Source organism: Chinchilla lanigera, unplaced genomic scaffold, assembly GCF_000276665.1.
Source record: "Chinchilla lanigera isolate Chin_1 unplaced genomic scaffold, ChiLan1.0 scaffold00004, whole genome shotgun sequence".
Taxonomy (NCBI): Eukaryota; Metazoa; Chordata; class Mammalia; order Rodentia; family Chinchillidae; genus Chinchilla; species Chinchilla lanigera.
In genome coordinates, this window is record NW_004955405.1 from 36652938 (window position 1) to 36680888 (window position 27951).

Here is a 27951-nt window from a genome sequence, read left to right on the forward strand (position 1 = left end):
TCTCTGATAGGGATGGTGTTTCTCTTTAGGGTTAGGGTTAGTGTTAGGGTTAGTGTTAGGGTTAGGGTTAGGGTTAGGGTTGGGTTAGAGGGTTAGGGTTAGTGTTAGGGTTAGGGTTAGTGTTAGGGTTAGGGTTAGGGTTAGGGTTAGGGTTAGGGTTAGGGTTAGGGTTAGGAACCCAGCAAACCTGCAGACAGGATAAGGAACAGGTCATCCATGTGACAGTTAGTGACAAATCTCCTGCGAGGAGGGCACACTCTTTATATGCAGTAGTGACAAAATATTATTTGTAACCCCTAATCCAAAACTTGAAAATGCTCCCAAATTTTCAATTTTTTGAAGCCTGTTTTGAGGCCACAGTAAAAAATCCTATACCTAACCCTCACATGACAGAGTGAAGTCCTTATGTAGGTTAACCAGATGTATTGTAAAAATGACCTCTGGGCTATGTTGGTAAGGTGTAGATGAAGTTTCTGTTTAGACCTGGGTCCTAGCCATAAGATATCTCATTATATGTTCATAAATATTACATTTTTTAACTCTGAAATTTGAAACACTGCTGATCCCAAGCATTTTGGCTAAGGGATTCTTATCCTGTATCATATAAATAAGAGAGATGAGGTATTTTCCTTCCAATACATTTCAGGCTTATTTTAATTTTAATTTAAGACTAATAACCTTCAAAGTTTGCTTTGATTTTCAAGTGAAAGAGTCCATCTGGTTTTAACCTATGATAATTGTGCAATGCAAATATATGTTTTTTTAAACTGTCTGTATTTGCCCAACCTTTTGACAGGGCAGTGTTACACTCTGTCATGTTGTTATGAATTTAAACTGGATATTAATATAGCACAATATCAGTCCATACTTCATGGGCTCCTCTTTAAAGGGAAAGTCATGTCTAATTTCCTAGACTAGCCAAGTATGTTTCACTCATGCCTGGGCCTTAAGAAATGAGCCCAGAGAGGAGAAGCAAAAGACAAATCACTTTTCATTTCATCCCCGAGTAGTCCTTCTTCCTGCCAGAGCCCAGTATCGTGTTACCAGGTGTTTCCTCCAATGTTGCAAACTCACTGGTGAATTATTTTCTGCTCTTTGCACTTGGATAATAAATGATCCAGGTGATCTGGGTGAGTAGAGAATATTTTCTGAGATGAGATCGTATTCCTTTGACCACACTGAGTGCTTGATAAACAATGAGACAAGAAAACAAAAGCAAATTTCTTTTCAGCATCAGTCCCATATTACAGGATTACATTGATTCGAAATCGCAGATCATTGCTGCAGGCGAACCACCTCCACCCATGACAGGGCTTCGAGTGCGATGCTGTTCGTCCACGCATATTCATGAACTGCTTGTTGTATTCTGAATACTGTGCTAAGAACTGCTGGCAAACGCACACAGAAGCCGTGGTCTCTGGCTTTGAGAAAATCAGTTTCCTACAGAAAACAGGCCATGCGTACTTGGGATAGCCAGTAAAAAGTACCAGGCCATGCTCGATGAGGTAAAATGTGTAAGAGAGGCTGTAGGTTTATGACAATTCAAATAAATGGAAAGGATGGGTGCAGACCAGCGCCCCCAGGGGAGTTTCTGTAGCACTGAGTCCAGAAGAGCAGCTGGATTTCTGGTAAGCCAGAAAGACGGGGAATGGAAAAGCTTAAGGCGGTCTAGAGGATGATCCATTTGTAGAGCAGCTCCGAAATCTCATCTCTTAAATATTTCTCGTCCTATTCATTTAACTTCCTCCAGATCTCTCTGATCTAAGCACACCCTAGCATCTCCTCTGCCACTCCCGCGGCCTGGGCTGTGACAAGAAGAGTCCCCACTCGGCCTCCCTCTTCCCACTCTGTCCTTTCCAACCCACTCTGGATCTTCAGATGTTTGTGTTTAATCGTGTTCTTTTATAGAAAGGCTAATTCTATCTCGGATCTAAAGTCCTAGGAGAAGACACCAAAACTCAGAGTTTAGATCTGGTCACTACCTGTCTCGGCTTACCTGGGCTTCATCTCAGCAAGGTGGCTACAGAGCCAGTGACTGAAAGAAGTGTCTCTTTGATCCTCCTCCCATGCCACTCTCTGTTCACGGCTGCTGTCTCCAACAGGCGGTACTTTGGAGAGAAGATCGGGCTGTATTTCGCCTGGCTGGGCTGGTACACGGGCATGCTCTTCCCCGCTGCCTTCATTGGACTGTTCGTCTTTTTGTACGGTGTCACCACCCTGGACCACTGCCAAGTCAGGTACCGGAGCTCCCGAGGGAGCCTGCCTTTACTTCGGTCGGGATGGCTGCTTGTGCCTCGGGTTGTCCACAGACCGTGGACTCACTTAGATTTTCACCCCACCTTCCTTAGCAGTCTCAGGAGAGGAAGTCTAAAGGTCCGATTCACAGGCTTTCTCTTTCCACTGCCCTTAGAGCTGTGGTCTTCAGCTACCAGGGAAGCAGGAGTTACATTTCCAGGCCAATACTTGCTCTGCATTCATGGGACAAATCATCGTCACTTGCTAAAAGTTGCTCTTGCTGGATTTTTCATCTTTCCTAAAATGGGTGCCTGATTCTGCAGAACTATTGACTAACAAGCCCTGTTTTGTGAATTCTGTGTTTCTACAAGCACCCCTTAAACCCAGGCCACAAGCACATCTCACCAAGTGCCTTAGGACTCATTCAGTGTGAATAGTTCTTCCCTCAGGTCGCCAGAATCGAATATACTCACCAAAATATATTTTAAGGTATTCCTAGAGGTCTTATTGCAAAGCTGGACCATGACCTTAAAATAGTTATTGTACCTTTTACAAGTGGCTATGAAAAAATAAAAGTGATTGAGCCTCTGCCTATCAAAATATTTTCTGGTGAAATGGTTTTTGTTTTTGTTTTTGTTTTTTAGTTAAAATAGGGTCTCACTCTGTAATTCAGGCTGGACTTGAACTCACTATGTAGCCCAGGCTGGCCTTGAACTCATGGTAATTTTCCTGCCTCAGCCTCCCAAATGCTGAGATTGAAATTGTTAACAAGATGTGGCTTTCTCCCTGCGCTAAAATCTCTAGTTATTTTTATTAATTCCTGCATTCTTAGTTTTAATTGATCATAGAGACTGAGGCAGACATTTTTAGGTATCCTGTTTCCATAATTTGCTATGAAATTGTATCAGACCTATGAAATATTGTGAAGAATTTTGTATAATTTGAGGTATAAGAGCCAAAGTTTTGCTTCATATATTTTCCTGAGTTTAAATTATGAATATGTAAAGCCAAGAAATAGCCTTATAAGTAAATAGGCTTATCAAATTATTGAAATGTACAGGAACTTGTTTACATTAATAACAGAAAAAGCTGAGAAGCTCCCAAGGGCAAAAAATTTGTCCACTGGATCTTACTTATTAGGCAAATGTTACAATGCAGTTGCAGAAAAGGAAAATGTTGCATGTTATCAAAAACGCAGTCATCTTCTGTTCTCTTTTCCAGTAAAGAAGTCTGCCAAGCCACAGACATCATCATGTGTCCTGTGTGTGATAAATACTGTCCCTTCATGAGGCTATCCGACAGCTGTGTTTACGCCAAGGTAATTCCAGACAGGCAGTGTATTGGGTGGGTTGAACGTAGCGCACCACTTTCTTAGGGATGGTGCATGACTGTGAATTCAGGGCCGAAGAAGACTTATTGCGTCCCTCATGCAGAGATCTGCGCATGCATTAAAGAATGTAGTGTCGCGTATAATCATAAGAAGCAGCAGAATGGTGCAGTGCAAAGGGTCAGAGAAAGTTAGGTCCAACGTGTTGTTGTCGCTGAAAGCAATTCACTTTATCGCTGATGACGTATTGGGCAGGCACAGGTCTTGAGCGCTGTTTTTTGAGTTCTCTGAGAACCAGTGTGTTGTATGGTCTTTGTGATCCTCTGTACTTTATCTTTCACATTTAAAAATATTATTCTGAGAAGGGCTGCACAGGTTCCACCAGACTGTCAGGGGATCCACTGCAAAAAAACACTCCCTGCTGCAGCATTCCAGGACTAATCCTGCGCTCTGGATATTGGATATCCATGTGTTACTACTCAGTATTTATGCTAGACATAGATTCGGAGTCTTTAGCACTTGTCTGAGAACAAGTTATTTAGTCACAGAGCCATCTGCTTTTTGTTTGGGTTTTTTTTTGTGTTTCTTTTTTTTTTTTTTGAGACAGTATCTTCATATGTAGTTTAGGCTGGTCTCGAATTCACTATGGAGCTTGGGTTGGCCTCAAACGCATGGCAATCCTGTGCCAGCACGCCCATCTTCCTTTCTTCATCTGTAAAATGAAGCACACGATATCTGTTTCACGAGATGGTTATGCAAAGTGAGGCAAGATGTGGACAGAGCTCGGTGCTTAGCAAATAGTAAGATGTCAGTGAGTGACAGCGGCTGTTGTTTCCCACTTCGTCATCAGGACTGCCCAGGGTCTGGATGCAGAAGTTCGGGTGCGCACCCCCTGGACCCTGCTCATGTGCAGGCTTTCTGAGAGCGCGCTTCCTCGCATCTTAAATTCAGACCTTCCCTTCCCTTTCTGTCCCACATCACCATCCTGATGAGTGAAGAACAGGGTATTTGAAAGTGCTTTGGAGGAAAGTAACATGGCACCACTATTTCTAGCATATGTGATTTTGTCAGGATATGCCTCACTTGATTAAAATACTGAACATGATCATCAAAGTCCTAGAGTGTTTTTTTTTTTAACTTAGGGGCAGCATCACTAATGCCAAATAGCTGCCGTTTGGGTTGATGACAGTATTTTCAAGACCTACCGCTGTGTTTGCCCAGATTCCAGATATAAAAGGAGTTGGCAGGTTTCACTGAATCTCTGTGATTACTGCAGCCTGGATCTGTGTAATTATGCTGTTGGCCTCAAACGGTTGTGTTCATTTGGAGAGAGAACATTTGACGGACAGCCCAGGAGCCCACCCACCCTAGCGTCTCAGCCCTGCAGGTGGCCTGTGCCGGTGGGAGGAGCGGCAGCCAGCTGCGATTTTAGAAAGGTCTGGACTCTTAGTATGTGTCACAAGGGACCAAAAAGGCACAAAATAGCTCTCCCTATCTTTGGAGAACACACAGACAAAGCGAGTGCGTGAGGACAGATTGAACAGTGACCTTGGGAAGGAACGATTCGGTGAGGATCGAGTTTTGTCAGTAACAGAATTTTGTTTAAAGGTCATGAGATAAACCCACATGACTCAGGTTTCAAAATTCTGCTTTAGAGGAATCTCAGGAAGCTCAGTTTTTTGGTGATTTGGAGTTCAGACATTTTACTTTTTTATTTTTTAATGTGCAAATACGTGCTTAAGTGAAACACTTTTTAGAATTTATGATTCCTTAAAGAGGTCATCATGAGTAACATGTTCAGGTTTTATAGAGGCTTCTACTGGAAGTCAACCTACTTAAGATCTGGAAAAACAATATTTTTTGTAATAATTGGATTACACCTGTAATCATAGCTAAGTGACCCACATGTATTATTTCTAATTCTCATAGCCTGTTCAAGGTAGGTGTTACTATTCCCATTTTGCTCAGAGGGATGGAGGCAAAAATCTCTTATCCCCGGTCACACAAGTAGTTAAGTAGCTGAGCCTCAGTTTATCAAACTGTGAGACATGTCTTCTTTATCTCTGTGTCATACTGAGTTATAAGATGTTTAGGCTCTAACTTTACATTCGATCTTGACTAGAAATGTAATCAAATAAAGATTGACAAATTGGAATTGTGCTAGGTTTCCTTTACAGATATTTATTAGACATGGCCCAGAGACTTCACCGGGCTTTGGATCCATAGGAATACCCGCTCAAACAGAAATGCGAATCCCGTCCAATCTGTGGCTGTTCTTCTGATCAAAGAGGATGCGTTGTTCTGGTCCTTTGCATTTGCAAGCGTCAGAAGCCCGTCTCCGACTGGTGTAGATAGACAGGGACTCGTGGACTCCTCCCCCTGGAAGGGCTGTTTCTGCAGTTCGTACTGCATGGGAATGAGGGGCCCCCAGCCTGGGCCTGGCCCCCAGCCCACCAGGTGCTCCTATCTGCTCATCTACCTGACTGTTCTGCATGTGGGCCCTCACATGATAGGGAAAGTGGCTGCGATGGCTGGGAGCCCTTCCTTCATCTCCTGCAGCAGATCTGTAAGCTATATCAAAGTCTTGGTCTGCTGTTAGAGAACGCCTGATGGTTTGGTATACATGCCTAGTTAGGCATCTTGCTGCAGGGAGGGGATGGTAATTGTCTTACCCAAGTATGCCGTTGTTTTGGCCTGTGAGTTTTTGTTCCCTACCAATAATAACCACCCTGGGTAAGGGTGAGGACCCAGGTGCTCATCTGTCGGTCCTGGTGACAAAGAGGGAGGACCACATGCCTTGGGTATGGCCACGTGTTGCCACTGTAACAGCGGACCCCTCTGGTCAGAGTTTCCTTTTTCAATCTGCATAGAACAAAGTGGAAGTGGAGAAGACACTTTTGCTTGAGCGACCGCGATCTGTCAACTGGGATTTCTTAAGAGGGAATGGGCTGAGGACTGGAAGCCCCAGGCGCCTGCTTTATCCGGGCCTCAACCAGGCAAGGCTTGACCCTGATGTTACCCAAGGACCCCAACATCCGTGACTTGGCTCATGGTGGCTGGTTTCTGGGAGACAAGAAGTGAAGTGACCACGGACCGTGTGAGGAGTGAGAGGAGAGGAGAGCTTACGGATTTCTCTGGTCTGTGCTCTCACCCTGCCTGGGCTCGGCAACCACCAACACACTACCAACACACACACACACACACACTGATTAAACCTGGCCTTCCCTTTGCACTGGGGCTTCTCAGGGTCTTTTTTTTTTTTCATTCATACCTGGAACCTACCATCTTGCTCCTCTGTGGGAGGCGGTGCCATCAGCACACAGCTCACCGTCCACCAGGAACCAGAAGTTCCTCCTCCTCCTCGTCAGCGCTGTGCACCGCACGCCCCGGTGTGTTAACTGCAGAAGCTGTCTCTCTCTGAATGTCTGCTCAGTTTTGATCGAGTGCTTGATGGGGCCAGTGTGAGAGAGGTGCAGTAGCCTGGAGAGAGGAGAGCGCAGGGAAGACGACGGCCAAGAACAGTGGCAACACAACTGCTTCCAGAACCTACATCGATGCTGCCAGGGACATCTGCCACCAGTTACCCGGGTAGAGAACGCACACCAACCACACGGCGCCGAGCTCTCAGGCTGGGATTCCGCAGCTGCCGAATGTACAGCTTGCCGTTCCCTCTGGCCCGGGAAAAAGTGCACTTGAGATGTTTCTCTCCGAGTAGGTGTGTGAATGCTGCGGGTCTCTCCTGTGTTTAAAGAAGGAGAAGATGTGAACTTTTGAAATATTCAGAAGTACTTCACACTCTGATATAACAGAGAAAGACCAGTTTTTACTTGATACCCTCTCCAAGGGACAATAAAATGTACTTTAGAGGGAATTGTAAAGTGTCCCATAAAAGGATGATGCTTTACGAACCTCTCAGTTATCGTTTCAGCCTGGGCATTGGTGTGCCTCATACTAGGCGCAGAGATAAACTTACCCGTTTTGCAGTGCGAATAGATATATAACCTTCTGCGGCGGTGTTTGCAGCAGAATGCGTTGTTCTGGAAGTAAAGTGTTCTAACCGCCCATATTATGGGCAGTAGGTAAATACAGTGATTACCTGGGGGCTTTCATAGAGGTGAAAGTGGACTCTGTTAACGGTTCCAGTCTCTTGACTTCATAACACTGAAATCCAGAGAGCGGCACAGAAAATATCTGCTCAAAACCACAAACAAAATAGCCGCGTTTCCGAGGTGAATAAATGCGGTGTTAAAAACAGTGCTTTGGGAGCTAGAAACCTCTAAAGTAATGTCTTCCTGGTCTTAAATGTAGTTATATCCGTGTACAGATACACGTAGGAGTTGCTGCACCCCGCAAAAAGGATTCATAGTGCTACTGTTGGGGCTTCTGAGAAATGTTCAGTGACATCGTAGAGGAAGAAGCCTCTCTCTTCTACACCTGAACTGCTTCACAGCCGGAGGCATCCCTTCTTACTCGGGCCCTAGAGGAACATTCACCAAAGAACCGCCCTGCACAACTGACTGTATCGCCACGGCGTTTTTACAGAACTTGCAAACAAGGTTACAGTCGTCACACGTGAAGTAGCCTAACTCTCCTCCTCCTGTTCGCAGGTGACCCACCTTTTTGACAACGGAGCCACAGTCTTCTTTGCTGTTTTCATGGCTGTCTGGGGTAAGTGCCTGCGACTGGTGCACCTGCGCTCCCCTTGGACGTGCGAGGGCCCCACTCCTTTCAAATCCTCTGGATACAGAGGGAAGAAGCCTAGGTAAACTCTGTTGGCTTTTCCACTGCTGACAAGCTGGTCGATTATTCACTGGCTTTGTTTTCAAAGTTGTATTGTAGAGGGAAAGCACATCTGATTTTCTCCTCTTAAATCTTCAGCCACTTCATCAGTCTCTATTATTAAAATAAAAGTCATCGTCTATTGGAGACAAAAGAAAAAGAATTTATGCTACACTAAAAAGGTTGGGGAAAGGCCAGGCATGGTAGAGCATGCCTGTCATCCCAGCACTGAAGAGGCTGAGGCAGGAGGATCGCTGTGAGTTCAAGGCCAGCCTGGGCTACAAAGTGAGCTCAAGGCCAGCCTGAACTGCATAGCGAGACCCTGTCTCAAAAAGAGCAAAAAAAAAAAAAGTGTGGAGAAAGTCCAATACCCATCTCAGTATTCATAGAACATTCTGTTGGGAGGGCCTAATGCACAAGTGCCCACCTGGGCTTCCTTCTAGACCAAGACAAAATGGGTCCCCACACAGGAAGCTACTCCCAGGACTGCGCTGAATCGTTTGACAGCAGTTTCAGCCACCATCCCATCTCACCAGATGACAGGGTAATATTCAGATCTTTGGCAGTGGCCAGGCTTCACTGAAATCTCAACTCCTTCATTTATGCTGCGGCACAGTGTGGGGTGACTTAATCCACTCCTTCGTACAACGGGATTGATACTATCTACGTGGCCAAATAATCGTAAAGGTTTTATTTAACAGCGGGAGAAATGTCTGGACAAATTCATAGTAAACAGGCAGTGGCAGTTCCTTTTGCAGAGAAGTAAGTGAAGGTTGATGAAAGATAAATTTTTATGCTATATCTCTTCATTTTAGTATGAATTTTTAGGATAATTATGCATTTATCCCACAATTTAAAATGCCAGAATCTGAAAGTCGCTGTAGCAAAATCCTACTAAGTTTAGACTTAGGCTCCTCTTGCTGCCTGTATCTAGAGTGAATATTGGAGTCTTCCCCATCTGCCAGGCCCAGTGGAAATGTCATCTGCTCCAGTGAGCTGAGATGCTTCCTCCTTTGAATTTCCAATGCATTTGGTTTATGTCATTCCTATGGCACTGAGCACTACCTGAACACAACTTACGGCCCCTTATTAAGTTTATGGCCTTTAAGAACTACTACAGTCATTGGAAACCTCATTTTTGGAGACAGAGGGACAACAATATGTATATGTTGGGTGGATGGATGATGGATGGATAGATGGATGGATGAATGGACGGATGAATGGATGAATGGAAGGATAGATCAATGATCAGTGGATTGATGGATGCAAAGAAGAAAAGAGAAAACAGGAAAGAAAAGAGAATTGCCACATGCGGTGGACTGACAACTGGTGGTCAACTTGCAAAACCCAGCTGAACTGAATGAGCATGATGCTGGGTGTGTGAGGCCCACCTCAGGGTTGTTGCCAGCAGCATAAGAGACAGAACTGGAGAAGAAGAAGTTATGAGCTTCTTTTGGGAGCTGAGAGAGGCTGTTGGGAGCTAAGAAGCTGTTGGGTGATGAAACAAGCTGTAAGGAGCTGGTGGTTCTCATAGAGGAGATTGTCATGTGATTTTCCTGATGAACTCAGCTGTTATCATCATCTGAGGAGTTCAGGACCTTGTTAGCACTGAGAATGGCTTTGGATCACTTGCGGGAGCTCTGGTCCTCACTTTGAGCATTGCTTCCTGGCTCCAGAGGGGAAGATGGTGCACTGCTCAGTCTCCTGGAGAAGCTTGCTGCATTGGCTTTCCTGAGGGAATCTCAGCTGTCCTGATCATAGGGAGAGCTTGGGACCTCACTGTTGCTGATGATGGCTGTAGTACTTTTGCGGGTAGCTCTGGTTCTGATTTTGAATGTTGCTTCCTGGCTCCAGTGCAGATCCCTCAGCCTGCTAGTGGAGATCCTTCATCCAGCTGGCACAGACTTTCTTGATTCCACCACTGACCTTTGGGCCCTCCCAGTGCAGATCCATGAAATAGGCCTACATGAGACATTGTCATGAGTCTAGGCCTCCAATTGGATTCTCAGGAGGCATTGTTATGGGCTCTAGGTCTTCAGCTGAACTCATGCAGGACATTACCATGGGATCCAGACCTTCAGCTGGATTCTCTGGTCTTTAGTGTGTGGACAGATTTCCTGCACTCTCTTATATGATTCTTTAGGTGACTATTAGGAATAATCTTATAAAATATGTGCCCTGGGCCCAGGATGTAGCTCAGCAGCACAAGGGCCTGCCTGGCAAGTGCAAGGTCCTGAGTTCGATTCCCCATACCAAAAAAAAGTGCCCTGTATTATATTGTTCCCCTTGCAAAGACCCCAAACCGTAACACCACACTTTATTTATGACACAATAGATGCATTTAAATGGTCTTTTTTCATAAGTTTTATAAATATAAAACCTTGCTCTCTTGAAGAGGCTTATTCTACATATATTGTATCTTCCCTATTTAGAAACCATCAAAGGACAGTTGTTCTGCCCACTATAGTTTGCTGAGAGTCAGTTTTGAATTTTGTGACACATATTCTTTTCAGTAAATTAGGTGTCTCCCCCAAGATCAGTCAAACAGCTTAGGGGAAGCCTGAGGTGCTTCCTAGGCAGGGACTGGTAGGACCACCCCAGTTCTTAGTCTTCAGAATCTGAACTGGAAAGAGCAGAGAGACACAGGGAGTTTGCTGCAGGAAAGAACACTGAAAGATCCACAGAGGTGGAGGGAGAGCAAGGGAGACACAGTCATGTTCACGGAGCATCATATTGGAGACCCAGGTTTCTCGTGTGACTGTGATCTCTCAAGCTGCTGGCTTCCATATCTCTTCTCTGAATTGGCCCAGTCTTTGTCCCGGCCTCCTTTGGTGGCCTTGTGAAAGCTCTCACCATTGGTGCTACCCTTACTGCGCATGTTCCCTTGCAAGGGATGCTTACCCTAACAGGGCTTTGGCTCTAGGACTGAGCTCTCACATCAAGAATGTGTATCTTGGTTTTCTCGAACATAGTTAGCATCAGTAACAAGCCATCCAGTGGTTAATCTTCACCGGTGTCATGATAAGGAGACTTTGGAAAATATATTCAGTGGTCCTTAAACTTTTTCAGGTCACAGCACAAGTAGAAAATGAAAATATTTGCCAGCATACTGCCAGGCCTAGAAGAGCTTTCTCCCAGTCAGGGATAGGGCTGTCCTAAGTACCCAACCTTAGTGGCCCCAAAGACTATAGGGGTTATTATTTCCAACACACCCACCCTCTTCCTTGGGCTCCTAATCTACTGTAATGAGTTAGTGTTTCTGTACAGAGTGGTATCCTGGTGGTATTCGAGGGGAATTAAAACATGAAACTTCTTACCTGGTTCAGAATTTCTCTGAGTTTAGATATTACTATGGAATGATCCTTTATTCTCCCATGGTTTACCTGCTGAGTCTGCTAGAAGTAAAGTTTTGGTAGACTGACATTTGCCTATAAAACAGAGTTTACCCATTTCCCCCAGTACCACCATTATAAAGGAGACCACATCCCTTCTTTACAAGTTGGAATGTTTTATGCTGCAAAGGACAAATAGGCTCGGCCTGGAGTGTGGAACTGAGAAGCTTCGGAGGCTGCAAGTGGGTGGGCTGGAGCTCTGACAGCCCTGTGCTTGGGAGCAGATGCAGTGAGATTCTGATAAATGATCTGCAATAAAGTTTGAGCACCAGGGAACATTTTAGGGCCACTCCAGGCAAAGCAAGCCTGGAATAATTCACCCTCTGAATTGCTTTGTGTTGGTTGACAACTCATTGCTTAAATCCGAGAAATGTGGTTGTTTTAGGAAAAAGAATGATGTAACCCAGGTGATTCTTGGCAGAAAGGAATATGCCTTTTTGCTGGAGTCTAACGCAGCCAACAATAACAACAGGGGTGCTGGAAGCACGCGTTTATTGAGGGCTCACTTCGTGCTGACCCTGTCCTGGCACTGTGCATTCTTCATCTCCTCTATCTCTGCAGCCATCTTTAAGGAAACTTGTGATTATCCTCATGTGATGAGGAAGAGGCTGAGGCAGCAACCAGAAGTGGCACAACCCAAAGCTAAACTGGGTCGTTTTCACTCCTCTGCTCCACTACTAGATCAGAGAGGTTTGTAACCATCTGCTTGCGCTTTAGAGACGCGAATTTGCCCGTAAAAGGCTCTTAAGCTCGGCCTGAGCCCTATTCGTGCTGCTTTGACACAGCTGTGGTCTCTAAAAGCATGTCAGTTCTAATGGAGCTCAGTTTACTGGACTCGGGATCATCTTTCATGGTTGACAAGCTGTGGCATTTAGGAAAACAGAGCCTCTTTTTTTTTTTTTTTTTTTTTTTTTTCAGAAAATTGCTAGATACGGGGAGGATGAGAACAGATGTCAGCAGTTTACCCGATGCACAATTCTGTGGGGCAGGAACAATAAAACCCACTCTCAGGCAGTCTGCAGCAGCCTGGGGGGCCTGTGCCACCTTCTTCAAGCTCACGCGTGTGTGGTCCAGGGCTCCCTGGGCGCCTTGAGTCCTGCTCTGGATGGAGGCCCTGGGCTTGACCTGCCGCCTGGACCTTTCCTTGATGCTTAGTTCTGCTCAGAAAGATTCAAGGGACAGAATAATTATGGACCGATCGAGCCTCTCGCCCTCGGCTGCAGATGAGTCACTAGGAAACTAGATACTGGCAGACACCTGGCAGGAAGCACAAACCTCCCTCTCTCCTTTGTTTCTGGATTTCTTTTCCTCTTCTTCCTTCTTCATTGTTTTCCCTTCCTTTGCGGTATTGCCGAAAGTTAAATTCTCCCCAGGAAACAAGCAAACTGGTGTCCCCAGAGCTCCCCAATCCAAATGAGGGTGTAGTGGTTATTTCAGGACAAATTCAGATTCCGTAGGATCGTCTTAGTAATTAGCAAGTGGCATACGTCTTAGCTTTTAAAATATAATTTTAATATAATTGGCCTTTCATTTCTGGACATTTATGTTAATTTTACTTCTTATCATAAAGTCAACAGAAAACAGTGATTTTATATTTAAAAAAAGAATGTACGTTTACTAAACGTCTACCATGTGCACGTTCATGTGTGACGCCTCCCAATCTCTCATAAACCATCAGAAAGGAATTTCTATTCCTACCTTCGTTTCATAGATGAAGATATTGAGGCTGAGAGAAGTTGTGCAGCTAGCTCAAGATTACTCAGTACCTGCTAAGTGGGGGAGTCTGAATTTTAAACTGGATCTGGTCCACACGCACCTTCTAGAGCGTATGTTAATGAAGATCTTACTATCTTCCTACTGTTTTTATTTTGCTCCTTATTTTTACTTTGGGTTTCTCATATAAGAGAAACCATGTGCTACTGAAGCTTGTGTGTCTGATTTATTTCACTTACATTGTGGTCTCCAGCTACATCCATTTTCTTGCAGTTGATTCAAGTTTATCCTTCTTTATGTCAGAATAGCACTCCATTGTGTGTAAATACCACATTTTCTTTATCCATTCATCTGTTGGTGGACATGTAGGCTGTTTCTAAGATTTAGCTAGGATGAATTATACTGCTATAAATGTGGCTATGCATACATCACTGTCTCATTGATGTCTTTAACTCTTTGGGGAAAATACTTAGAGGAGAATAGCTGGGTCAAATGGAACTTCTATTGTAGTACTTTGAGGAATCTCCATACTGATTTCCATAATGGTTGCACTAGTTTACGTTCCCACTAGCAATGTGGGAGTATTCCTTTCCCTCTACAGCCTCAGCAGCATTTGTTATTGTTTGATTTCTTGATGGAGGCTATTGCTTCTGGAGTGAGATGGAATCTCAGCAGAAAGATAGATCTTTCTCAGATGCGAAGGGGATCAGGAGATGGAGGTAGATGGGAGGGAGAGGAGGGAAAGGGGATGGAGAAGGAATGAAGCTGTGTTCTGTCCATGTACCAACCCCTCACAAGGAATGCAATCATTATGTACTGCAAAGGTGTATTAATCAAAATAAATTAAAATGACGAAAAAGGCATAATCTCCACAGGCTGCATACTCATTGTCAGTGAGCACTAGGAGGCAAAACAGTGCCCTCTGCTCTCAATGGTCTCCCCATGTTTTAAGGGGGAAGTGGTGATTATGATACGTGAGTAATGGGCCAGTGAGGCTCCACTGCACTTCCTGAGGCAGGAGGCAAAGCAGAAAAGCATCACTCAAGAAGAGACACTGGAAACAAGGCTCACCTTTGGCAGGGAGAGGAGTGGGATGGAGAAAGAATGGAAAATATGCTGAGCTAACAATAGCATGGGCAAAGCTCCACAGAGAAAAAGCTGGATGTTCAGCATGATAGGGAGGTAGCATGTATTAGTTTCCTAGGGCTGCTGTAAGAGCACCACACCGACTGGGTGATCTAACACAACAGAAATAGATTATCTCAGACTGAGGGACACTAGTAGTCCAGAATCAGAGTTTCAGCAGGGAAGGCTCCTTCTGAGGGCTCTGAGGAAAGAAAATGCTCCAGGCCTTTCTCCTAGATGCTGGGATGGCCAGTGACCCTTGACAGTTGTTGGCCTGCAGTGGCCTCACTCTGAGCTCTGCTTCTCCCTCTACTCACATCCCTGTGTCTATGTGCTGTGTCCGCACATACTGCCATACAAGAGCACTGCTTACAAGTAGAACACCAATTATGACCTTTTCTTAATTAATCCACAATGCCCCATTTCCAAATAAGGTCACATTCGGAGGTACTGAGGCTTAGGATATTGACATATATTTTTGGAAGAAACACAACTCAATCCATGATAGAGTTCATTTTGAGGACTAAGATCTGCTTATCACAAGCCATGTGTGCCATGGGAGAGAGCTAAGGCTTCTCTCCAAAGTGAGGGTTCATGGATGCCAGAGAGGCACCCCAAAGTTTAGCCAAATATTATGCAGAATCATGCTTTAGGAAAGATCTAAACTACAGAATAAAATCCTTATACATACTTGTGACATGTTTTCCTAGCCGTAGTTATTTATAACTTGCAAAACTTGGAACCAACATAAATATCTCTTATGGGTGGTATCTAGATATACCTCAAAGCCTCATGTGGTCATAGGCGGGGAGTTCTGAAGGTGGCTGGATTAGGGTGTGTGAATGTGGATGAAGGATGTGATACTAGGACTAAGGGCGTGGATAATGGAAGCCCAACCCTAAATGTGAGTGATACCAATCAATAGGCTTGTAGTCTAATGGAATAGAAAGGGACAAAAAGAAGGCAGGTTTACTACTCGATGCTTGGGGCTTGCTGCTTTGCTGCCTTCTGTTTGCCCTGCCGTGGACTGTTTCTCCTCTGTGATACCATTCTGCCGTGCGGCCCTGCCTTGGAGCCAGCTGACTCCGGACTGAAACCTCCACAAACTGTGAGCTGAAATAAACCTTTCTTTTTTTAACTTGTGGGGGTCAGGTGTTTAGTCTCAGCAATACGAAAAGTAACTAAGACAATATCCAACAATAGAATATCTAAATAAATTATAAGCAGCCATTACACTTTAGTATTTCATAAGATACAATAACATAACACAAAGTATGATTTCACGTATGTTAATTGTGAATGAAAACAGAGACAAATTATGCCTCAGTGTTAATGGTGGTTTTCTTTCAGTGGTGAGGTTGTAGGAATTTTTTGTAAGCTTTATTTAGGTGTCATTTCCATACAATAAATTCCAGCAATTTTAGATATACCGTAAAATAAATTATGTCAAGTGGATATAGTCATGTAGGCATCACCATCATGATGATGTGAACATTTTTACCCTGTAGAAAGTTTCCTCACGGGTAACTCTTACAGTGGGTCCATTGGCTGCCCTAACCCTGGACCTGTTACTACAGTTTCTCCTGTCCTAGAATTTTATCCAAACAGAACATTCAGTATGTAACATTTTGTGTCTGGCTACCATCACTATACTTGACGCTGCTGACGCTTATTTGTGTTATTGCACGTATGAATAGTTTGTTCTTTTTTAGTTTAGAGTCTCATTTCCTGGATATGGGACATTTTGTTCATATATTTACCAATGGCTTTAAATTCAGTTTTTAGCTATTATAAATAACTGGTTTTTCTATAGACTTTTTGCATATTCTCATAGAAGTTTTTGTATCTCTTTTCCTTAGATAAATAAAAAGGAGTGGAATTGCTAAATAATAGGAACATACAAGAAATTGTTTTCCAAAGTATCTGAACTGTTTTGTCATCAAATCAGCACTGTGTTAGAATCCCAGGTGTTCTGAATCCTCACAGACACTTGGCATCATCAGTCTTTATAATTATAACCATTCTAGTGGACGTATAATGTTCCCTCATTGTGGCTTAATTTGTTCTTAAGTAGTGTTGTTAAACATCTTTGCGTAAGCTCATTTGTAACCTGAACATTTTCCTTGATGAAGTGTTTGTTCACATCATTTGCCCATTTTTAGTAGGTTGTCTTTTTAAAAAAGGGTTCTTTGTATATCATAACTAGAATCACTTCTCCACAGATATGTTTGCAAATATTTTTCCTTTTTGAGGCTTGCATTTTTATTTTCTTAATAGCATATTTTTTAAATCAAGAGTTTTTACTCCAGTTCTAAGTTTTTTGCCCATGTCTTTTTGTGTTCTATTTAAGAAATGTTTGCCAAACTCATAGTCCCTGAAATTTTCTGTTTTCTCCTAGAAAGCTTCTTCCTGTAGCTCATATGTCTATGCCCATGAGTTAGTCCACATTGATTTTTTAATATGGTCTAAGATATGGTAAGATTCCATTTCTCACCATGTAGATATCCGACTGTTCCAGTACCATATTTTGAAGAAATCATGCCTTTCTTCCTTGAGTTTTCTTGGTTCTTTCTGATTGAAATCAATTTGTATATGAAGAGTGATGGAAATATACAGCGAATGTTTAAACTTTAAAAAATCATTACAGTTAAAGACACATTGCCATGAATTCCCAAGATACTCACCCTCACTTCAAACACTCTTGTCTCACCCTTCTTGCCACTTTCTGAAGCAGTTCTGGAAGTCCTCTTTTGTGAATGTTTGTAGTTGTGCTGTTATGGCTAGCCTCGATGTCCTGAGTTGATTCAAAACATTTGCCTTTCATGGTCATTTTGACTTTGGAGATGAGCCAAAAGTCCCACAGTGCCCAATCCAGTGAATAAGCGGAGGACACACTATGATGTTTTTAGTTGATAGAAATTGCTTTAATCATTTGGAGTTAAGGACGTTAAGGCAGCCTCAAAAACACTCACAAGACTCCCAGAACTGCTTCAGAAAGTGGCAAGAACGATGGGATGTGTGTTTGAAGCAAGGGAGAATATTTTGTGGGAGGTTAATGGCAATGTGTCTTTAATGTAATACATTTTTTAAAATATCATATCTTTTGGTCACACTGTGTGTGTGCGTATGGGTCTGTATCCATAATTTTTATTGTTTGATCTATAGATACATATTTTGGGCAATAACACATTGTGTTGCTTATCAGAGTATAAAAGTAATATTTGAAGTCTATTTCTTTTAAAATTTATTTTGGCTATTTTGGGTCCTTTACTTTGGAGGGGCAAGGTACTGGGGATTGAACCCAGGGACTTAGCACTGAGCTACACCCCCAGCCAGCGTTTCATTTCTCTTATATTTACAGGCAGGTTTTTGCTAAGCTTCCCAGGCTCAGCTCAGGTACCCTTCTTACCCCAGCCTCCCAAAGTGCTAGGTTACAAGTGTGCACCACCCTGCCTGGCAGGTCCTTTGTATTTTTATATACATTTTAGAATCAGCTTTTCAATTTCTATAAAGAAGTGTTTGTATTTTGATTGGGATTGAATTCCATTAATAAATAATTTGGGAAATTTGAAGCTTTACTATTAAATACTCCTATCTATGAACTTTTTTAGCTTTTATTTAGGCATTCTGTAATTTCTCTTAAAAAGGTTATATTGTTTTCAATGTCTAGGTCTTGTATCTGTTTTGTTCAATTTATCCCTCTATATTTAACATTTTGTCCTTTTTACAAATAGTATTTTTTCTCTAATTTCAATTTCCAAGTTTGTAGAAATACAATTGATTCTTGTGTATTGGCCTCATATCCTGTGACTTTCAAAATTCAGTTGTTAGCACTATAAGCTTTCTTTTGAGCCCCTAAAATTTACAACATAGGCATTTATGACATTCATACTTTAGTGAAATTTTTTCTTTATAATCTGCATGAGCTTTATTTCTTTTTCTTGCCTTTACACTGTCTAGGACTTCCAGGATTATATTGAGAACTTACAGTGCCAGGCATCATCGCCTTATTCTTCTTGGGGCAAAGTAGTCAGTCTTTCATCATTAAGCATGAAAGAAACTATAGGTGTTCATAGAGGTCCCCTATCAAGTTAAAGAATTTTCCTTCTTTTCCTAGAGATTGAAGGTATTTATCATGAATAGATGTTGAGTTTTGACAAAGTTTTTTTCTGCATGAACTAAGACAAGTCAGATTTCTAAAGAAAGTCAATATGTTGATTGAGTTGGTTTTCTAATTTTAAAGAGAATAAAATAAAACAATAAAATTCAGAATTTCAAAACAAGATGATAGGAAATTAACAATGGTTATTATACTGTATACTGTTATCTTCAAAGTAGTTGCTCAGATTACCAGATATAGGCATGTAAGACTGATCAAACAATATTAACACTAACTGTTCCTTTCAGTGAACTAATAGAAGTTAGTAGTACAATTATTTTAGGTATCTTGTGTGTGTATATATATATATATATATATGGGATGATTCATTTTTTAATAATACAATGATCTTGTCTTCCAGGGACATGATCCACTTCATAACAACATGTTACTTGTTTTATATGTTGCTATGTTTGATTTACTAAAATATTTTTAGAATACTTGAACTATCTTCATGGGGGTTTGTGGTCTGTAATCTTTACCACCAGTGTCATTCTCTTATTGTGGTAATGTTTTTATAATTGTGGTAATGCTGATCCTGTCCAGGTAGCCCTTGTTTTACTTAATGACCATCCTTAACAAGGACCCCAATTTTGTCTTCAAGTCATGTTTCATTTTGTTGTTCTGATTTTGTCTTCATTGTTGTTTTGTCAGTTTTTTAATTTTTAAAATAAAAAAAAAATAAGGACCCCAAAGTACAAAAGTGATGCTGGCTATTTGGATGTGCCAAAGAGGTAGTATAAAGTACTTCCTTTATGAAAAAGGTGACAACCTTTGATTTAATAAGGAAAAAGAATGTATGCTGAGCTTGTTTAGATCTCCAGTAAAAATAAATAGGAACAAGTGTATTTATAGGAATTGTTTATCCATAGTTTCAGGCCTCTCCTGGGGGTCTTGGAGTGCAAACTGCACGGGTCAGGGTAGAATGCTGTATTTAGACCCCAACCTACCTGAACACTGCCCCTCATCCTATCTATGCTGAAAGAGCACAAGGCTCAGATTTTCCTAATATGTCAACTGATGGGAGATGACTGTTATTTGGGATTGGCATTAGCACCTCAGGTGAACCTCGTTTGTGGGATGGTTAGGTAATAACCATCCCACAGGCTGGGTGGTTAGGGTGGAGATGAGGGTAGAAAAGAGGGAGGAAAAGGTATGCATAACTCTGTCATAAGTAAAATGAATAAAGTTTTACATTCTGTGGCTTCAGATTGTTCTAAGATCTGTAAGGAAAGTGAAACATAGGTTATTTCCATGCCTTCAGTGCAGTGTGCCAGTGACTTAGTGGGATACTCTTTTCTGTATCTTATCCATGTGAGATAGGATAAAGTCAGGCCACTCTAACACAAAGGTCTAACATCATCCCATGGCATAAAACACTCAGCAGCTCTCTTACATAAAAGCTGAGATGAGGTGTCCATGTTCCCCCTCACCCCATCCAAGCATGGTGTCTCTCCACCTAGAAGTTCAAGGGCTCCTGTTCCTACAAGATCTGTTTGCCATATTCCAGGTCTTGTCACTACCAACCTGCTCTCACTGGGTCACTTGGGTTTCATCCATCCAAAAAGGGAAAATATGGAAAAAGTACCCCCAGGGCCTTAAGAGATCAGCGGGCTGAAACGCATGTCTCCTCACTTCCGTTCTTGGTCTCTTCACTTCCGCTCATGGTCTCCTCACTTCCGTTCATGGTCCACTGGTGGGAGTGTCCTTTGGCTACCTCTAGTCGCAGCGGTGCATGGGAAATCCAGCACAGCCTTGCAGCCTGTGTTCTCAGCAGCCATTCTTTCACTGTGGAGGAGCCAAGATCGGATCTTAGAGGACAGTCAGTAGTCTCTGCACACGGTCCACCAGCACGTAATCAGAGTGGCAGTTCACACAGAATCATGCTTTATGACAAGAGGCAAGCCTAATACATTTTAGACTTTAATATTATCACAATTTGTTTAACTGGCACTAATGGTTAAAACATTCAGTAGATATAACTGCAAGTTCTTCAAACATCTTTAATTTCATATAAGGATATTAAAATATTTCTGTTAAATATAAATATATTAATAAATTTAAATGTATACCTAAAATATATTTATATGTAAATATTTGCTCTGAGGAGAATTTGTGGGCCAGGAAATCAATGCCAGTCGAATGCATGAGAGCTGTTGAATTTTGTTTTTGCTTTTCTACCCTTAACTACGCTTTGCTTTTAAAAAATATTTATTTTTAGGCTGGGTGTGGTGGTGCATGCCTGGAATCCCAGAACTCTGGAGGCTGAGGCAGGAGGACTGCCATGAGTTTGAGGCAGCCTGGGCTACATAGTAAGTTCAAGGCCAGCCTGAGCTATGTAGTGAGACCCTGTCTCAAAAAACAACCTCCCAAAATTAAAAATTAAAAAAAGAAAACAAATTCTCAGAAATGGTTCTGTATGTAATGAAGGCTAACTAGGAATTCTGATATTCATGGGTGCTTGTACAAACAACTCATTCTTTACAACGGCATCATTATCCAGCAACAAAGCTACTGGCACTGTTTTATTTGAACATGTCTTTGTCTTTCTCTGCTTGTTCCAGCAACAGTTTTCCTGGAATTTTGGAAAAGACGTCGAGCAGTAATTGCTTATGACTGGGATTTGATAGACTGGGAAGAAGAGGAGGTTAGTATTATTTACCTCAGAATTTTTTAAAAAATAAATCACCAAGTGAGGCATGGTGGTACGTGTCTGTAATCCCAGAACTCTGGGAGGCTGAGGCAAGAGGATTGCAGCTCGAACCCAGCCTGGGCAACTTAGCAACTTAGGGAGACTCTGTCTAGACTTCAGCAGATGAAATTGGGGGAGTGGAGGGGCAGGAGAGAACAGTTCAGCTCTTCACACCCAGGAGCACAGGCCTGGCAGCGCACACAGCCTCGATTCCTGCGTGAGCAGCCCAAGGGCTCTTGGTGTCATTCAGCGCCTGCCACCCTGGAGGGCTCCTCAGCGAAGCAGAGGATTCTGGGCCTGTTCACATCCTCAAGTGTCACCATCTAGAATATGCCTAAGAAGGCAGGCCCTGCTTGTAAGCTCGGCCCCTGCACAGGGAGGCCACTCTCCTGATCTTGTCCACTGTCCACTGCCCCTTCCCTTTCAGTCAGCGCCATCATTCAGGTCTTGAGCATTTCTACCCAGATAAGCTCAATCTCTGTTTCACCCCTTTCTGCTCATGCTGCATTCTCCTCCAAGGCACTCCTCCAAGTACTAGAACTTGTACTTTATTAATGAGAACCACTCCCATGTGCCCTTTGACTGTTAATGCTCTCCTAATCCCATCATTTCTTTTTGTCAAAGCTTGTCACACTGGGATGGGGGTCAGCTGAGTGAAACAAAAATCTCAGGTAGGAGTTTTGATCTTAGCTGGATTTGAAAGGCTTTTCCTTGTTCTCGACAACAACTGAGAATACCTCTAAGATCTACTCATTAGTCCAGTGTGCTAGTGCACACTTGTCATCCCAGCACTTGGGAGGCTGAATCAGGACTGCCACAAGTTCCAGGCCAGCCTAGGCTACTGAGTTCAGAACCTGCCTGAAAATACTTAGCAAGACCCTGTCTCAATAAACAAACAAAAAGATTGGTTAATGGTGAGTGATTCCTATAAGAGCTTATTACAAAATAGGTTCACTGGGTTTTTTAGTCACCTAAATCTAAAAATACCCAAAATACTTCTCAGGAAAATACTAAGAATTATATTGTCACTACATCTCACAGAATGGATTTTGAACATCCTCATGTTCTGAAGCCTTTTTTGTCCTGATGTCCATATCACTGCCTAGAAATAAAAGTTTAAGGGTTGGGGATGTAGCTCAGCAGCATAAGCCTTTGCCTGGCAAGGCTGAGGTCATGAGTTCGATGCCTGGTACAAAAAAAAAAAAAAGAAATAAAAGTTTATTAGTTGCTCCAAATCACTACAGACAGCAGGGGTGTCTTTTAAAATATTCTGCTCCTTTCTTTAGGCCTGGTTTAAGAAGGTAACAGAAAAGTGTAACTGTTAGGCTATGTTGCAGTGCTTTGACGATAGTGAATCTTGACCTCTGTCTTCTTAGTGGTGGCCAAACTATGGTACGCAGCTGGTTGTTTGTCATCATTAAAAGTTCTGAAAGTTTCAGCACCACTGCTATAGATAGATACTCTTCCGGTGGCCAATTTCCAATCACTTATGCCTACATTTCCAAGCGCACCTGAGTTGACCAATGAGTGTGTCAGCTGCTGGCCCATTTTCTTTTCTTTTCTTATTGTGCAAGCACCTCCTCAGGGCATAACTGTGTCTGCTTGTTCTTTAGGAAGAAATCCGACCCCAGTTTGAAGCCAAGTACTCCAAGAAAGAACGGATGAACCCAATTTCGGGAAAGCCAGAACCTTATCAAGCATTTGCCGATAAATGCAGCAGACTTATTGTTTCTGCATCTGGAATATTTTTTATGGTTTGAAGCTATTTTTAAAACTTTTTTGTTTCATAAGTACAAACCTATAGTAATAACAATAGTCGTGTCAGACGTCTGCAGAGAGCTACAGAATAGTTTTGCACATTGTTATTTCACCCTTACTTCTCTGGTCGGTGGTCAGGGATGGTGTGGCTCTTTCCAGGTTGCAGATGGGATCTGGAATCCAGGGAGGAAGGGGCGTGGCCAGGGCCCACCAATAGGAGTGCAGACCCCTGCTGTGATCTCTCCTTCTTGCCACTAGTCCTGCATGTCCCACTAAACCCTGCTGAAAGGAACTAAGAGCATGCAATGGAATCTACCACAGTGACTTTCAAACTTCCTTGGGCCCACACAGTAAGAAATATATTCTGTATCATAACCCAGGATATTCTACACAGCTACACTGATAAAACTGACAAGTTTACCTTTATAACATGCAATAAACTGGTTTTCTCCACTTTATTACAGCCCATTTTTTAAATGCCAGATATAACATCTAAAATGGACTTCCTGGTTCACCCAGGGTCATATCAGTTTGAATAACACCGAGAGCTGCGTTAGCTTTTCCTAAAACAAGGTCATTCTGTGATCAACTTTGATCCTATCAGTTATTGAATGAAGCATATACAAATCTGCAGAAGTGACATTTTAGAACAATAGGGATGGTTCGAATCCTCCTTGCTGCCTTTCAAGTGGCAAGTGTGTAAGTAGATGTCCAAGACCCCTAGAGTGAGAAGGATGAAACTCCTACCAGTCCAGACTCTGGCTTCTTTGCCAGCAGACGCTGGGGAGATGAAAGACCAGGCCAGGTGTCTCTAGAGTCCCAACTCTGGAGATTCAATCCCACACCCTGCAACAGATGCCACCTCATAAGCCACTGTGTCATGCTTTGCCACATTCCTAGTTATCGTCCTGCTTCTCCCATGAGACCTAGAGACAGACTCTCGTCTCCCTAGCAATCCGTAGCTGTAGGATAAAGGTGTGGGCAGGTTTCGTTTCTTTGTTACACGGCTGTAACAAAGCTCCAGCTTGGGCTGGTACTCAGTGTCAGAGCATGGGCCCCTAGAAGTAAGCAGAAAATAAAATTTGTGCAAAACAGACGTGGAAAAAAGACTCTCTAAGTCAGCACCGCCCTGACAGCTGGCTTTAAGGGGAGCTCAATAATTAAGTAGGCTCAGGCCTCTGAGACACATTAGGGGAGTCTCAGATTCCCAGTATTTTATCAAGATAGGAGATCTGCCACGTTGGTCCCAAAGGTCTCCAGGGAGAGATGTTTACTAAGATAGTCGGGGTGTGCCACAGGCTGGCTTCATCAGTAGCAGGTAACTGGGCACACGCACGCACCTACCTTCAAGCCAGGGGGGCTCAGGAACCATGGCAAGCGCACAGGTCCCGGGCCTGCCCTCTGGGGCTCGCTTTCCCGTGGGCAGACTGACAATGATCAGACCAAGGGCTAGAGACTGTAAGTGGTCTCCCGGAAGAAGGTCCGCACCTGTGGTAGAGGTACCATACCACGGCAACACGAAAATCACCTAAGGCTCGCAGAAGACTTCGCTAGGAAGTGCCGCCTGAGCTATAGCGTGAAGAAGGATGAGCAGGTGTTCACTGGATCATGTGTGTGTACACGCGTGTGAATGTGTGTGGCAGCAGACGGGGGCACTGTGGGCAAAGAGAATGACCTGAAGCCTCAGGGCACTTAGCCCACCTGAGGCAATGAGAAGGAAACGGAGTCCCCTGGAAGCAGGGTGCTCTAGGGGCTGGAGGGAGCTTTGCAGACCGCTGGAAGGGCTTTGCTTTTATCCGGGAGAAATAGGAAACCGGTATTCCCAAGCAATATTCTACTTACAGAGTGCTACCCCACAGCTCAGAGCCTCAGACTTCAAGCCGTGTTTCTTCTAGATAACAAGAAAACAGAAAGTATCAAGCACAGTGCAAGTGTGGTCTCTGCAGTCCATACCCCCTCGACTTTGTGTCCTTTTGACACCCAGAAAGGGGGCTCCCCTGCCGCCCACCCAACAGCTCACGGGGTCTCCTCTGTCCCGCCTCCAGATCTGCGTGGTGATCGCGGCCGTGTTCGGGATCGTCATTTACCGGGTGGTGACCGTCAGCACGTTCGCGGCCTTTAAGTGGGCGTTAATCAGGAATAACTCTCAGGTTGCGACCACAGGAACTGCCGTGTGCATCAACTTCTGCATCATCATGCTGCTGAACGTGGTAAGCGAGCCGCGAGCTAACACGCGGAGTGCGTCGGGTCGGAGGCCGCCCTGGCAGTGTCCTCCTGTCACCAGGGAGCCCTGGCCTCAAGAGGTGGGCTGGTCCTGTGGTCCGGAGGGTGGCTCACCAAAGTGCCTGGCATGAAGATACGCACAAGTCTGGGGCTATAACAGGCTTGATTCGTGTCTAGACACCAGGATTTCCTGCAGGGTAAAATTGGGAAAAGGCATTAACCTCTCAGAACATTGGTGGCCCTGTTTTTCGTCAGATAACATGGGATTTTCCTTGGGAGAAACTTAGAGAGACAATGCCGCTAGAAGACCCAGCTCAGATCCTGTGACACAGCCCAATGCTGTCTCCATTTCTCTTTGGTTCTGCAGGATGGGAAGGTAGTCAGTATCCTTGAGATCACCCTGCAAAGAGAATAGCAGGGGGATCCATAGTGCTTATGCTGATTTCAGGCTTTTTTTTTTTAAAAGAGAAAAAGAAATAACAAAATAATAACAACAAAGACAAAACAAAAACAACACAAAAACAATAAAACAATATAGGATTTTAAAACAAGATGATAGGGATTAACAGTGGTTGTTATCTTACGTATTGTTATCTTCAAAAAGTTGCTCAGATTACCAGATATAAGAATGCAAGATTGATCAAACAATTAAGAGAATAAAAAGTAATAAAAATTAGAAACGACACAGAGCTTCACTAAACAAGATGGTGGGAACTCAACAATATATTGCATATTGTTGTCTTAAAAGTAGCTTGTCAAGTTACCAGATATAAGCACGCAAATTTGGTCAGGAAAAAAGTTTTTAATTGCATATTTCAACCCAGACCTTAGCCCCTCCATTCCCGCAGCCCATGGTTTTCCTCTCCAGGAGAGTGGAAGTTCACATCTTCAGCCAGGTTTGGTAGAACATGTCCAGAGTCCCAGCACTCTGGGAGGCTGAGGCAGGAAGATTACAAGTTTGAGCCCAGCCTGGACAACTTGGTGACCTAGAGAGACCCTATCTCCAGTAAAAATTAAAAAGGGGCTGGGGAGGGAGTAAAGGCCCTGGACTCCATCCCCAGTACCACACACACACAAAAAAAATTACATCTCCACAGTGGCCTCACAGGCTGACCCTCAGCTGGCTGCCTGGATGTCTCAGGGCTTTTCTCCTCTTGGTTCATCCCGGTTCACTCTGCTCCACCTGCTTCAGCCCCCCGGATGTGCCAGCCACACGCTCCCTCAGGACTGCATTCCTGCCCTACCTCACCTCCTTCGGGTCTGTGTTCAAATGCTACTTTATAGATAAAGACTCCCCCATCACGACACTGAGATTGCCACGGCCCTGCCACGTGACGGCTCCCCACCCCTTACCTCCTTTCCATCTCCCTATCACACTGGCCACCACCTACGCACAACGCTGTCCGTTGTCCTCGCTTTGTTCGTTATCTGTCCTCTGTCTTCTTCTGCCCGTGTGGGCAGAACCTCTCCTTGTTTTGCCATTCCTAGTGCCCAGAATCCCAGCTTGCAGGGAGGGCACCAGCACATAGGAAGTGCTCCATAAATGGCTGTTATTTTCTGTAGAGTAAGAGGCAGTGGCTGACAGGCTTAGACCTGGAGATTAACTGCACATAACAATACCAACCTTCGAAGCTTGTAGTAGAGGATAAATGGGATAACGCATGCGCCAATAGTGTCAGGCATGGACTCGATGTTCAATGCATTACAGCTCCCTCTCCTTATTTGTACTGTATTATGTCCTAACTTGAGGTCATGGTACCAAAATACTCATGTCACAAGGACTAGGACTTTCTGAGGCCAGGTAATTTAATGCCGCTCTCGACACAGCTTTACCTCCCTAGACTGTCACATCCAGCTCTTTAAACAATCCTGCATCCCGTAGCCAATAAACCTGGAGTGAGTCCTAGGAGAATTGAACCTACCCAACAATATAAGAGCTTTTGTCGTGATTGCTAGGTGAGCGAGGAGGGGCCGGGATGATGAAACACAGGCAGTTTGCTATTAGTAGTGATAACATGCACAGGAACTTCTTTCTTGTTTTAGAAAACAAAACTTCAAAATCAGAAGTTATGAAAAAGAAAGCAGACGTAGTTGCTGACCACTTGGAAGGGATGATTGTGTGACCGCTTGGTTGGGGATGACTCAGAGTGGACGCTGGGCCCCGTCCTTGGGCCCTCCTCCCCACACCTTGCCCACATGCAGCTCAGCTGCTGCAGTTGGAGTTAACTGTAGAAAACATGTTGGGAAGAACAGTGATACACTTTGAAATCCACCAAATAGCCAGAAAGTTGAAAGGTTCTTGGTCCAGGAAGGATGAGGTGAATTAATGCTTACTGTATTTTTACTGTGTTTCCTCCAGTGTCATGTTAAAATTGAATTTTGGGCTGGGGAAGTAGCTCTGCAGTAGAAGTGTGCTTAGCATATAGAAGGCCTTTTGAGCCTGGCATGGTGGTGCATGCCTGTAATCCCAGCACTCGGGAGGCTGAGGCAGGAGGATCGTTGTGAGTTTGAGACCAGCCTGGGCTACAAAGTGAGCTCAAGGCCAGCC

At 43.7% G+C, this 27951-nt stretch overlaps 1 protein-coding gene across 2 annotated transcripts in view; it reads left to right on the forward strand.

The window, feature by feature from the left end:
* The window catches only part of Ano4 (anoctamin 4), a gene marked incomplete at its 5' end in the record, with an annotated part of 365728 nt that overhangs the window by 302925 nt on the left and 34852 nt on the right, over positions 1-27951 (forward strand). For both annotated transcript variants that reach the window (XM_005374542.2, XM_013518664.1), the window contains 6 exon segments: positions 2103-2237; positions 3457-3553; positions 8170-8230; positions 21295-21377; positions 23036-23176; positions 25226-25390. In XM_005374542.2, coding sequence (XP_005374599.2) covers positions 2103-2237; positions 3457-3553; positions 8170-8230; positions 21295-21377; positions 23036-23176; positions 25226-25390 — 682 coding nt within the window.